The 12,354-nt window shown below is 45.3% G+C and overlaps 1 protein-coding gene across 1 annotated transcript in view; it reads left to right on the forward strand.

Annotated features, from left to right (window-relative positions):
• Positions 1 to 6,529: 6,529 nt before the first annotated feature.
• The window catches only part of LOC121862047 (basic proline-rich protein-like), a 40,163-nt gene continuing 34,338 nt past the window's right edge, over positions 6,530 to 12,354 (forward strand). Inside the window, exon 1 of the mRNA XM_042359979.1 lies at positions 6,530 to 6,702. Within this exon, the coding sequence (XP_042215913.1) occupies positions 6,530 to 6,702 (173 nt within the window). The remainder of the gene's footprint in view (positions 6,703 to 12,354) is intronic.

A 12,354-nucleotide genomic window follows, 5' to 3' on the forward strand; every position in this document is an offset into this window, starting at 1 on the left:
ATAAGCCTGACACCTGACTGAAAAAAAATTAGTTGAATTAAAAGGTCAATTTGATAAACAGAAGTAAAATACGAATATTCTCCTTTTATTAACCAACTGATGCAACGGTATATATTTCATAGATATTACGTCATGATTAATTATTTCACAAGGAACAACGGATATATAGTGTGTCACAGAAAAATGTCCCTGCCTTCCCCCCCTCCCTGCCTGTTCCTTACCTCCATCCCCGCCTACTCCCTGCCTCCCCCCTGCCTGCTCCCTGCCCTCCTTCCCCTGCCTGCCTGCCTGCCTGCCTGCCTGCCTGCCTGCCTCCCTCCCCTACTCCCTGCCTGCCTGCCTGCCTGCCTGCCTACCTGCCTGCCTCCCTCCCTCCCTACTCCCTGCCTCCCTCCCTACTCCCTGCCTTCCTCCTTTCCTGTTCCCTGAGACACTGTGAGTTGGGGGAGGGAAGACAGAGCAAGGGAGGGGAAGGAGGAGGAGCAGGCAGGAGCAGGAGGGGCAGGGTTTGGGACACCGTATACATATCCTCTGTGACCCCACTAAGGACCAGCCACTCACGGCCTCGGTAACCTCAGTACACATTCCTGGCTGTCACCATCCATCTCCAATAGTCAGGCCACAGCTGCTACCAAAAAATGTTTTCTTTAATGAAAATACCAGCGACGTTCACGTGGTCTCTGTTGATACATCAGGTGACGGTGAGTGATGTGGTATGTCGGGTGTGTCCCTTATGGCCAAACCTTCGTATAATCTACAAATAATAATGGTAAAAGGCAGGAAATCGCCTCCTTCAGACAGACAGACAGACACAGACACACAGACACACACACAACCACTCGAGGCTGACAGTGGCTATACTCCATTTTGTTTAAATTCCGTGTACAGCTCTAACTTCACCTCGCACGTTTCAAGTAATTCTGGGAGGGAAGTGAGAATGGAGAGTTAATTTCCATGTAATTAGAGAGGCATAGAGACGGCTAATGTCATTAAGAGATCCAGGAAATATAGTAGACTAGTTCTCGATCATCAGGTTTAATGTGGTAGAGGCAAGATGTCTCAACCCAGAGCTTAAGAAAGAATACGAAACGCCGAGACAAGAGGAGAAGATTTCGTAAAGAGTCAGACACACGGATAGGGAGACAGACATCTAGACAAACAGACACCAGGGATCGATGGACAGACAGACAGATAAACAGACACCACGAATCGATAGACAGACATATTAGTGATGTATGTCTGTATATCTAGTCATCATCCACAGTACAACGCTTCACATTCCTCTGCCCCCCCCTCCCCACTCCTCCCCAGTCTTCAACCATTTATTAAGTTACAAAAGTAAAACATAAATAACAAGACAAATGGAACGATCAAATGATGAGGAGGAGAAGAAGTGTTTGAGGATAGCAAAGAGTGATGAAGAATGGTGACAAGAGTAGAGTAGTTTGTTATATAGTTTGATAGATGGAAGACATTTTAGCAGTAATTGTGAGAGGATTATGAGAGAGGGAAAGAAGAGTTCATCTACCTTACGTACCATATGGGAGATGAGCTGAGAGGAGCTGGTAAGATCCAAGATGTTAAGTAAATTTTAGCTTAGGAAAGTCACAATATCTTATAAATATATTAATTGAAGAGTCAGTGGGAACAACACTTAGTAAACTGCCTCTACGGAGAAGGTAATTACTGAAATAAACAGTCAATTACAGAAGCGAGTTAGATTGGGCTTGAGGAGTTTCAAACTGCCGCCGCCACCGTCACAGATCTTGTCAACATGCTGCCTAAAGAAAAATCGAAGGACATTTCTGGTTGACCGAAGAATGGAGCCACAACAAATTCGGTAAGAGGATTAGTGAGAGGAGATCAAATAAACGAATCATCCAAGTCTGAACTGCCCGAAAACAAGGAAATAAAAGTATATGGTATATATCTTTCTATTGAGATGATGACAATGTCCTCACCAGACCAGAGTCAAGCAGGGAGGGATAATAGCTTGTATATTAGGAAATACCGTTTGTCATTGTCTGTGTGTGTGTGTGTGTGTGTGTGTGTGTGTGTGTGTGTGTGTGTGTGTGTGTGTGTGTGTGAAGAGACAAAATCAAAGGCTTACACAGCAAAAAATCAGACAAAAATATATTATTGCTACATTAGGTGCTATTGACTGGCGCCCAATTCAGTTCAATTTTATTCAGAAATATGTGGCATCTCCCGGTGAGCGTCACACGTGAAGATAGCTGTGACGGCGGTGTGAGTGATGGAGGCCTTCGAAACTTCGGTTGGTGAGGAGGGTGTGGGTGGGTGAGGAGGGTGTGGGTGGGTGAGGAGGGTGTGGGTGGGTGAGGGTGTGAGGTGGGTGTGGGTGGGTGAGGGACGGTGTGGGTGGGTGAGGGTGTGGGTGGGTGGAGGGTGTGGGTGGGTGAGGAGGGTGTGGGTGGGTGAGGAGGTGTGTGGGTGGGTGGAGGGTGTGGGTGGGTGTGGGTGGGTGAGGTGGGTGTGAGTGGGGTGAGCGTGTGGGTGGGTGAGGCGTGTGGGTGGGTGAGGGCGTGTGGGTGGGTGGGGCGTGTGAGGCGTGTGGGTGAGTGAGGAGCGTGTGGGTGGGTGAGGAGCGTGTGGGTGAGTGAGGAGCGTGTGGGTGAGTGAGGAGCGTGTGGGTGAGTGAGGAGCGTGTAAAGGAAGATGCAGAAAACAAAAAAATCCCATCATTATAAACGAGAAAATATATAAGACGCAATGGAAAGAATTTGTGTCAGACATGAATTTAATAAAGTCCACAGAATGTCTTGTAGATTTTTAAACAAAGTAATACAGATAGCGAGCGAGACAGTGAGAAACAAAATGACGTCTTTTAAAAGTAAACACAAGACTGAAATGACAAAAGTTAAGGAAACACAGGTGAGGAATGCAGGTGGATATTGTAGTCATTAGCGTCTTGTGCCGAGTAGTGAAGATGATATTTGTAAAACTTAAAGATGGAAGTTTTCTGTGGGGGGGAATAAGATGATTAATTTAATACTGTTTTAAGATGATGTTGATAACGAGAATGGTAAGAAGGGAAAGTTTCGGGTCATTTTATTACCTTTGTCCTTCGAGAGCAGCGGGAAGGAGGGACGGGGAGGGGGAAGGAGGAGGGGGAGAGGAAGGGGAAAACGAGGGGAAGGGGAATGGGGGAAGGAGGGGAAGAGAAGCGAGGGTAATGTAGATCTATGTATGTGTGTGCAGTGTGTGTGTGTGTGTGTGTGTGTGTGTGTGATGGGGGCATCAGCAGGTGGTGATATAGTGTGTAGGCTGAGGAGGAGACGAGTGAAAAAAGCAAGGCAAGAGCATACCTAATGAGGAGGTGCACACAAACCATTAAGGTAAAGAATGATGTATATAAAATGATGAAGCCACGTGGGGGAGTTGACAGACAGACAGACAGACAGAGACAGACAGACAGACAGACAGACAGACAAGGGATAAATATGGAAAATAAAAAGCAAAATATATTAAAAGCAATATACTGAGCCTTTGAGGGATTAAGGATATAAGTATAGAAGCCGAGAGAACACAGCTCATAAAAAATCAAGAAATATTTTACAAGGGGAATTTAATATGTACGAATTAGTATGTAAATAAAGATATAATGAAAGATTAAAATAAGTTAAATGTAATGTTCTGAGTAACTTTATGGTGTCAGTGTTACCAGATAATGCTATGAACAAAATATGAGTAATATAATAGAACATTGTTGCGTTCAAATTTAAGCTTGTTAGTGTAATAAGTGCTTGAGATATCGCCCAGAAAATCCAGCAAGCAAGTAAGTAAGTAAGTAAGTAAGTAAGTAAGTAAGTAAGTAAGTAAGTAAGTAAGTAAGTAAGTAAGTAAGTAAGTAAGTAAGTAAGTAAGTAAGTAAGTAAGTAAGTACGTAAGTAAGTAAGGAAGACACTGAGGGAGTCTACCAAGAACACAAGGTTTACTATATTAAAACTGATCAAATGTTAAGTAAAATACTGAAGGAACATAACAGATTAAACTGATATGTTTCCATGTAATGTGAGAGTAGCAGAGGTGAGGTTATGGTTCAACAAAACTTATGAACAAGCACTAAGTTGCCTGGAGTCAACGAGGTCTACTTGCAGGTTCATTCGTCTCACCACCTACATTACAATACAGGGGGGTCATTCGGTGTTACTAATTGACCATCTACCTGAAATTTGATGATTGCAGTACATTATATGATTGTATATTTTTTTTATATATGACCTATATTCCTAGGTTATGTATAAGAAAGAGGGATTAGACGTGAAATGTGGAAGGATGAAAAGAAGACCAAGATGTTATGGACACACAGGTCACACCGCCTACAGTGATGATGAACTACAGCCACAGATTTAATAGAATATGTGAAGGAAAATCGTGACCTACTTGGGATGATAAGCTGTGTGACACGTGGCATATGGATGTGTGGTGGTAACGGGTAAAGTGAGCTCTAGTTCTAATAGACCCCTACTTAACCTTACCACTGAGATTGGAGGCCAGTCTTAGTGGGCCCCATTTCTACCGGGACCCAATTCTAATGACTGGTTTGGGGTCTACTAGGACTGGGACTCTGGCTCAATGAAAAAAAGGACTGGTACCTGAGTGAACACAAGTTGAGTTGACATCCCCAGTTGTGCGGCTGTAGGGTAACTGTATGAGGAGTGATGGTGGAGGGTGCGTATGGGGGGTGTTTAATGTGGGCTTAGGTCGTAGAGGAGATTGTAGGTCAACTCAGCATGTCATCATTAATCATAAGAACCTAACCTAACCTAACCTAACCTGGAAGTGAGAGTAGGTTCCATAGGCATGACAGTGTAGAGACAACACACCGTACACTAAGCCTTCGATACACAAGGAGGCAGCGTGGCCGGCACCGCACTCAATCACGTTTTCACTTCCCAAGCTTGTAAAGTTTGGTATCCCTTTACAGCTGGGTGGACTGGGGGTGCCTCGGGGAGAACCTGCGAGACTTAAGAATGGAGACAGGCGCTGTATACACTCGGCCACCACATTCTAATTCAACCTACCATGTCCTGAGCTTAGTTAGCCAACAAACTCTGTAATGTGTAAAACAAGGGGTGTCGTCCCCCTCTGTTTAACTCATTAAACTTCTTTTCCAACCTTTCCCCCCACGACTATATGTTGTGACTTCTCCATCCCTCATGTCTGGCTGTGCCTTGAGCCCCAGCATGCCTTCCATCCTTTCCCCACCTTAACCTAAAAAAAAAAAAAAAAAAATCTGGCCACAAGGGAGGGGACTCGCTAACCTAATGCCAACTACAACTGGGGAGTTTCAATCGTCTATTCACCATATATATACACATGACGAGAATGAACAGAACTGCGTACTAGGTGAGGGACGCTACTGAGAAAGATGGAATGTTAAGCGTGGCGGCAGCTTGTCAGGAGACCATCAGTGACGTCCTGCAATGTTAATACGGGAAGGAAGATGTTACTCACTAGCCACGGGGGTGTAGGCCAGGGAGTCATTCACGGTGTTGGGAAAGCTAAACGTCAAAGAGCGAGAACAAACAAGGGTCGAGTATCAAGTAAAAACTTTAGCGTCGTTAAGTGTAATTAAGGAGGAGGAGAAGAATAAGTGTGACCTAATGACTCACCCACTCCGGGAGAGTGAAGTAAATGACCCGGATAATGGCGCTTACTTCTACCCACCCCCCCACACACACACACAACGGAAAATGACATATACGCACGCACAGAGTCACACACACACACACACACACGAGGAGGTACTATAGCGGGGTAGAGCGTGAAGGGATGAGCATCTGGGGACCTAACAAAATAAGTGTCGTGTGCCCAGGGAGCGACAGCCAGTAGCATTAGGGAGAGGAAATGACGAGGAAGAGAAGAGAGTAAATGATCGTGGAGGATGTCCGCATAACCTACGACGGCTCTTCCTGTTGGCGTTAGTCTATCTTTTATGTTTTTTATCTGACCGGTCGAGGAGCTTATGTTCCGGGTGGACTGTTTCCCTAGTCAGCTGTGTGTGTGTGTGTGTGTGTGTGTGTGTGTGTAAGGAACGTATTATTTGTCGTTCCGTTTGCTTCACTAATAAAACAATAACATTTCGACACGCTACACGTTCTTCACCACTCACCGTCACTCTCGCTCTTCTGTTTCAAGTTTTTCCTCGCAATAGCCCGGGCCACAAACAGCTTTTTTACACACACACACACACACACACACACACACACACACACACCTATATATTGAGGAACTGAGGGTTTATAATGTTTATGGGTAAGAAATAACATTGAAAAATTGCAACCTGGAAAACAAATATATACCTCTACAGCGAACTATCCACGGTGAAACCTAACCTAACCACACTAAGAAGAACTGACTGACCATTTAATGTCAACAGTTGATGCCCTATATAGCCACGACAACGACTTCACAACCATCGTTTCAGGAGACTTTAATGACTTCAACTACGACCGAAATGTGTAGCTGTCTGGCCCAACATACGTCGTTAACCAGCCAACACATGATGGCTCGAGGATTAACCCGATACTTCAGCGATGCAAGGACGTCTATGGTGGAATGGCTGTGTACTGACCATATAGGTGTAACACCCTGTGAACGTGTCCTTATGAACCTAGCGGTGATAATCCTTCTCACCATGCCACCGTACTCGGGACAAGTTCCACCAAATTTGAACACGTCAGTAACAACACTTCGACCAATGGATGGTTGACGATTCAGTAGATGATATTTGTCCAGCACATGATTCACAGGCTGAGAACAATGGACAGGCGAGTCACATTAGGATTACAAAGTCGACAATGTACAGTCGGGGTCAAAAGTTCGTTCCCTCTCAAAATGGAATGTCGACCCCAAATGAGATTTCACCACGGGGAGCGAACTTTTGTATTCTTTTCATCTTTGGTGAGAAAAATCAACCTTGAGTGTGTCATATATAGATCGTACTTACATTGACAACCAGAGTAACGCCATAACAGTTATTACTATTCCTTACCTCGCCTACCATCCTCCCTTAGATTGAAAGGAAACACATTTATCATGACCTCATAACACTACTGGTTAGCAAACATATCGTAACCTGATGCTCAACACTTGAATTTTTACTAGAGATTCTCACTATTCAATTAACAAAACCTTAACAATATTTTACCGATTAATGAACTAATAATAAATAGCTTTAAGTTTGATATAGGGTTGTACAAGCTATTCCCTAACACCCACACCTCCTGCCCTCCAAGACTCAGGACTGATCACAACAGGACTCACATGTTTACAAAATACTCCAACTAGTGACTGGGTTCGTTTAAGTACCTTCCTATCCCAATTCACTTCATAATACATAATACACCTCAAATGCTGTCTACTTTTTCTTATCTTAACCACCCTGTAACAAATTTCTATTTCAATGACTGTACCAGATTACAAGCAGACGTACTGATTTTTCACTGTAACTTCACTATAGCTGTTTGTAATGCAAGATTTAGCGCCACGTGATAATTTTTTATAACTGTAACTCTTATTGAGGTTAAGGTATGACTTATGATTCTGGCACCATATGGAAGTTAGTGTGTTTATCGAGTGTGGTGGAGCCTCGCCCCTCACACTTCGGTCCTTGGCGGCTGGGTAGTGGTCATAACACTTAGCAAAACTGAATCTCCTTAATCCAGCGATCAGGTGAAACGAGACTGTGTGTGTGTGTGTGTGTGTGTGTGTGTGTGTGTGTGTGAGAGAGAGAAAGATGTCATTTTCGGGTCATCGTGAACAACTGTCTATCACTGCCGCCAGCCACTCAGACTCCAACACCTGAGGAACACAACTGACTTCATTCATAGCAATTCAAAGACATAAAAAAGTACTCACGTGTGAAATTACGAGACCCGCGTCATTATTCAGAACTTCAGACGTAATTTCCATTTCAAGTACTAATTCACTTTCTTGGTGTGCCAACTTTGTCTATTACTAAAAAAAAACTATTTATTAGACTCTTTATAAGTTAGGTTAAGTTAGGTTAGGTTAAGTTAAGTTGGCTTAGGTTAAATTATATTATATTATATTAAGTTAGGTTAAGTTAATGTACCTTAGGTTAAGTTAATTTAGGTAGTACCCATATTCAAAAAGGGAGACAGGGCAACAGCGTCAAATTACCTGCCGATTAGTTTGACGTCAGTAGTGGGGAAATTTCTTGAATCAATTATAGGAAATAGCTTCCGATCGCATTTAGAGAAAAAGAAATTTATCTACGACTCTCAACATGGGTTTACAAAGGGAAAATCTTGTCTAACAAATCTGCTGACGTTTTTTTAGGAAAGTCTTCGAGGTAGCAGATAATGACGAAAATTACGATGTTCTTTACTTAGAATCTAGCAAAGCGTTTGACAGAGTACCGCATCAGAGGCTTCTGAGAAAAGTTAAGGCTCATGGTATCGAGGGGAAAGTTTTAAATTGGATAAAATCATGGCTGACCGATAGAAAACAGAGGGTCAGCGTAGATGATGCTAAATCTGAGTGGGGCTGTGTAACCAGTGGGGTTCCCCAGGGGTCAGTACTGGGCCCACTCTTGTTCATAATCTACAAACGATCTAGATACTGGGATCAGCATTGACATAAGCAAGTTTGCGGATGACACCAAAATAGGGCGGCAGATTAATTCAGGGCAGGATGCAAATGCACTACAGGAGGTTTTAAATAAACTGCAGGAGTGGTCAGAAAAATGGCAAATAAAATTCAACACCAGCAAGTGCAGCGTACTTAATATTGGAAGAACAAATACTGTCAATGTATACAGCCTTAACAACATCAACTTAGAGAAGTCGACTTGTGAAAGAGGCTTAGGGGTATTTGTAAGCCCGGACCTACGGCCTAGAAAACAGTGCGTTAATGTTCGAAATTTAGGCAAACAGAGTATTTGGTTTTATATCTAGAAGTGTAAGTAATAAGAGTGCGGCGGTCATATTGAAACTATATCTTGCGCTAGTCAGGCCGCACCTCGATTATGCTGTTCAGTTCTGGTGCCCCTTATTATAGAATGGATATCAATTCACTGGAGTCGGTGCAGCGAAGAATGCCGAAAATGATTCCGGGACTTAAAACCTTCCATATCAAGATAGATTAAAGAAACTAAACTTGCATTCCCTAGAAAGACGAAGAATGCGGGGAGATATGATAGAAGTATTTAAATGGGTGAAAGGAATCTTTAAAGGAGATATAGATAAAGTTCTAATAATATCCGAGCAGGATAGGACTCGAAGCAACGGATTTAAGTTGGATAAGTTTAGGTTTAGGAGGGAGATAGGAAGGAAGTGGTTCACAAATAGGGTGGTAGACGAGTGGAACAAGCTTAGCAACTTTGCAGGAAGTGCTGGAACGCTGGAAAGTTTTAAAAGGAGGCTAGATAGATTCATGGATGATAGAGAGTGGTAGTAACTCTAGACAGGAGCTGCCATGCACAGGCCAACCGGCTCTTTTGCTACAAGGGCAGTTCTTCTTTCAGGACGCTCATTTGTGCCAGTATCCATTTGTGCCCCGACATTCCATGCAGCGACCATAAGAGGTTGTATGGTTTATTTTTGCTTGGATCTGTGATTTTGATTATGTTTTCGACCGCATTAGGATGACCTTGCTGGGTGGGATTGCCCAGTCAGGTTGGGTTTTTAGGCAGGCTATGTTTAGGGCACCTTTTCTAGCCCCCTCCCAATGTGGGATGAGCGAAGTGGCTGCCTTGAAGGTCTGCTCAGTTGCACAGACAGGTCCAGATTACACTGCTGCCTAGATCCCAGTGCATAAACGACCATCTTATCTGTGCCGCCCATGTGCAGAGTTGTGACTAGAGACTCCCGGCAGTCATCTCTGCCTGTTCCCGTCGGCACTCGTCTGTCGCCATAGGACTTTTGGGGGTATAGGGGTTTTGATGATGATGAGAGGTATGATGAGCTGGTTGATGGCTGTGCGTGAATTGATTTATGTGGTGAGACATGAGTGCAGGCTGCAACCACACATCTTGGGTCTCCCTTTTCCTGATCCAGTGGTGCAAGTGTTGCAACTAATGGGAAGAGAGGGTGTTGTAATGAACTGCCGATAGCCCAGTTTGTTGGGTTTCGCCTTAGTAGCATGTCCATCAGGCATTGCCTTTGTCCGCCGATGTAGTCGTTTGATTTCCTCTTCCGCCTATACCGCCGTTGGGGTCTTGTTGGAGCTCTGCAAGCATGTCTGCCTGATGCGGGGCTCCATCGCAGATTTCTCGTTCGAGGTTTACTCCTTTAGCCTTTTTACCTACTAAGGTTAATCCGCAAGGCAACCAGGCAATGGCTGGTAGGCGCCAGAACGTGTCCACATGCCAGTGGACCTATACGCCGTCCCTCTGGGGCCCACTGCTACTCCGATATCCCCTGCTGATCTAGCCTGGGCCCATGAGGCACCCAGTTACCGTGTGTTGCCACGAGGAGGCACATCAGTAGTCTTGATGGTGAGGAGGCTGTGTACTGGCAAGGGAAGACTTATGCAAGTTGCTTCCCTGTTCGCCACGAGGGCGAGTCAGCAGCGGCAGCTGAAAGCGAGGGGGATCAAGCAGTAGTTGCGACTTAACACTAACCTAATGCTGCCACACTAGACGCATTTCACCACCCTGTGTGCGACACAGACACACACACACTCCTACAGTTCTACACACTACGTAGCATTAATGTGGGGGGGGGGATCTACAGGGAGAGACAGCATACCTCATAACGTGGGCTGTACTACATAGAGAGAAGAGAGGGAGAGTAGTGGATATATGTGGAGTTCTACAAGGGAGACGCGAGTTAGTCGGTCACCACCTACAAAAGGGAGAGGAAGCATACAGTAATACGTGCTACTGAACAAAGGAGGAGAGAGATTTACAATAACACGTGACACAGGGCGAGGACACACACACACACACACACACACACACACACACACACACACACACACACACACACACACACACACACACACACACACACACACACACACACACACACACACACACACACACACACACACACACACACACACACACACACACACACACACACACACACACACACACACACACACACACACACACACACACACACACACACACACACACACACACACACACACACACACACACACACACACACACACACACACACACACACACACACACACACACACACACACACACACACACACACACACACACACACACACACACACACACACACACACACACACACACACACACACACACACACACACACACACACACACACACACACACACACACACACACACACACACACACACACACACACACACACACACACACACACACACACACACACACACACACACACACACACACACACACACACACACACACACACACACACACCAACCTTCAGTTCTGAATATATTCCAACCTAATCATCGTCTTTAAGCCACTCACCACCCAGTCCTCGCCTCTGAGCCGCCCACTTCCCAATGGTCGCCTCTGAGCCACCCAATCCTCGCCTCTGAGTCACCAACCACCCAATCATTACCTTTGAGCCACCCACCACCCAATCCTTGCCTCTGAGTCACCCACCACCCAATCCTCGCCCCTGAGTCACCCACCACCCAATTTTCGTCTCTGAGCCACCCACCATCCAGATCTCACCTTAGATCCACCCACCACCCATTCTCCGTTACAAAGCCGCCTACCTCCCATTCTCTGCCTCACAGCCGCCCACCACCCACTAGAACAATAAACCACAGGGGGCGGCACCTTTCTGGAAGTGACGTAACCTAGCTATATTTTTACCAGTGTTAAGGAAGGTGGAAAATTTACAGCGGCGGTGGGGGAGGAGGGAGGAGGAAGGAAGAGAGGAACGGAAGGAGGAAGGGAAGGAGGAGGGGAAGTAGGGAGGAACGAACGGACGGGAGGAGGAGGATTAAGGGTGGGAGAGAAGGAGGAGGGACGAACGGTCAGAGGAAGGAGGAGAGAGGGTGGGAGGGAAGGAGGGGCGAACGGACGGATGAACAGAAGGAAAGAGGTGAGGAAGGTCGAATGGACGGAAGGAGGGGAGAAAGAGAAGGATGGATGGGGAGAAAGAGAGGGAGGGAAGGGTAGAGAGGTTGAGGGGGAGCAACGGAGACCATTCACCCTCACTCACTCGGTTCACACAATGTTTCACTTGTGTTCCTCGACTACTCTAGGTGACTTGTTTATGCCTACATCAGAGTGACGTTCAAGAGTGTCATATATCCTCAACAAAACAATACTAGTGAGGATAAAGACCACTACAGAACATAGAATCAACAGCCCTGAGTACTCAACAATATACAAAT

Source organism: Homarus americanus, unplaced genomic scaffold (assembly GCF_018991925.1).
Source record: "Homarus americanus isolate GMGI-L3 unplaced genomic scaffold, GMGI_Hamer_2.0 scaffold25013, whole genome shotgun sequence".
NCBI classification, from domain to species: domain Eukaryota; kingdom Metazoa; phylum Arthropoda; class Malacostraca; order Decapoda; family Nephropidae; genus Homarus; species Homarus americanus.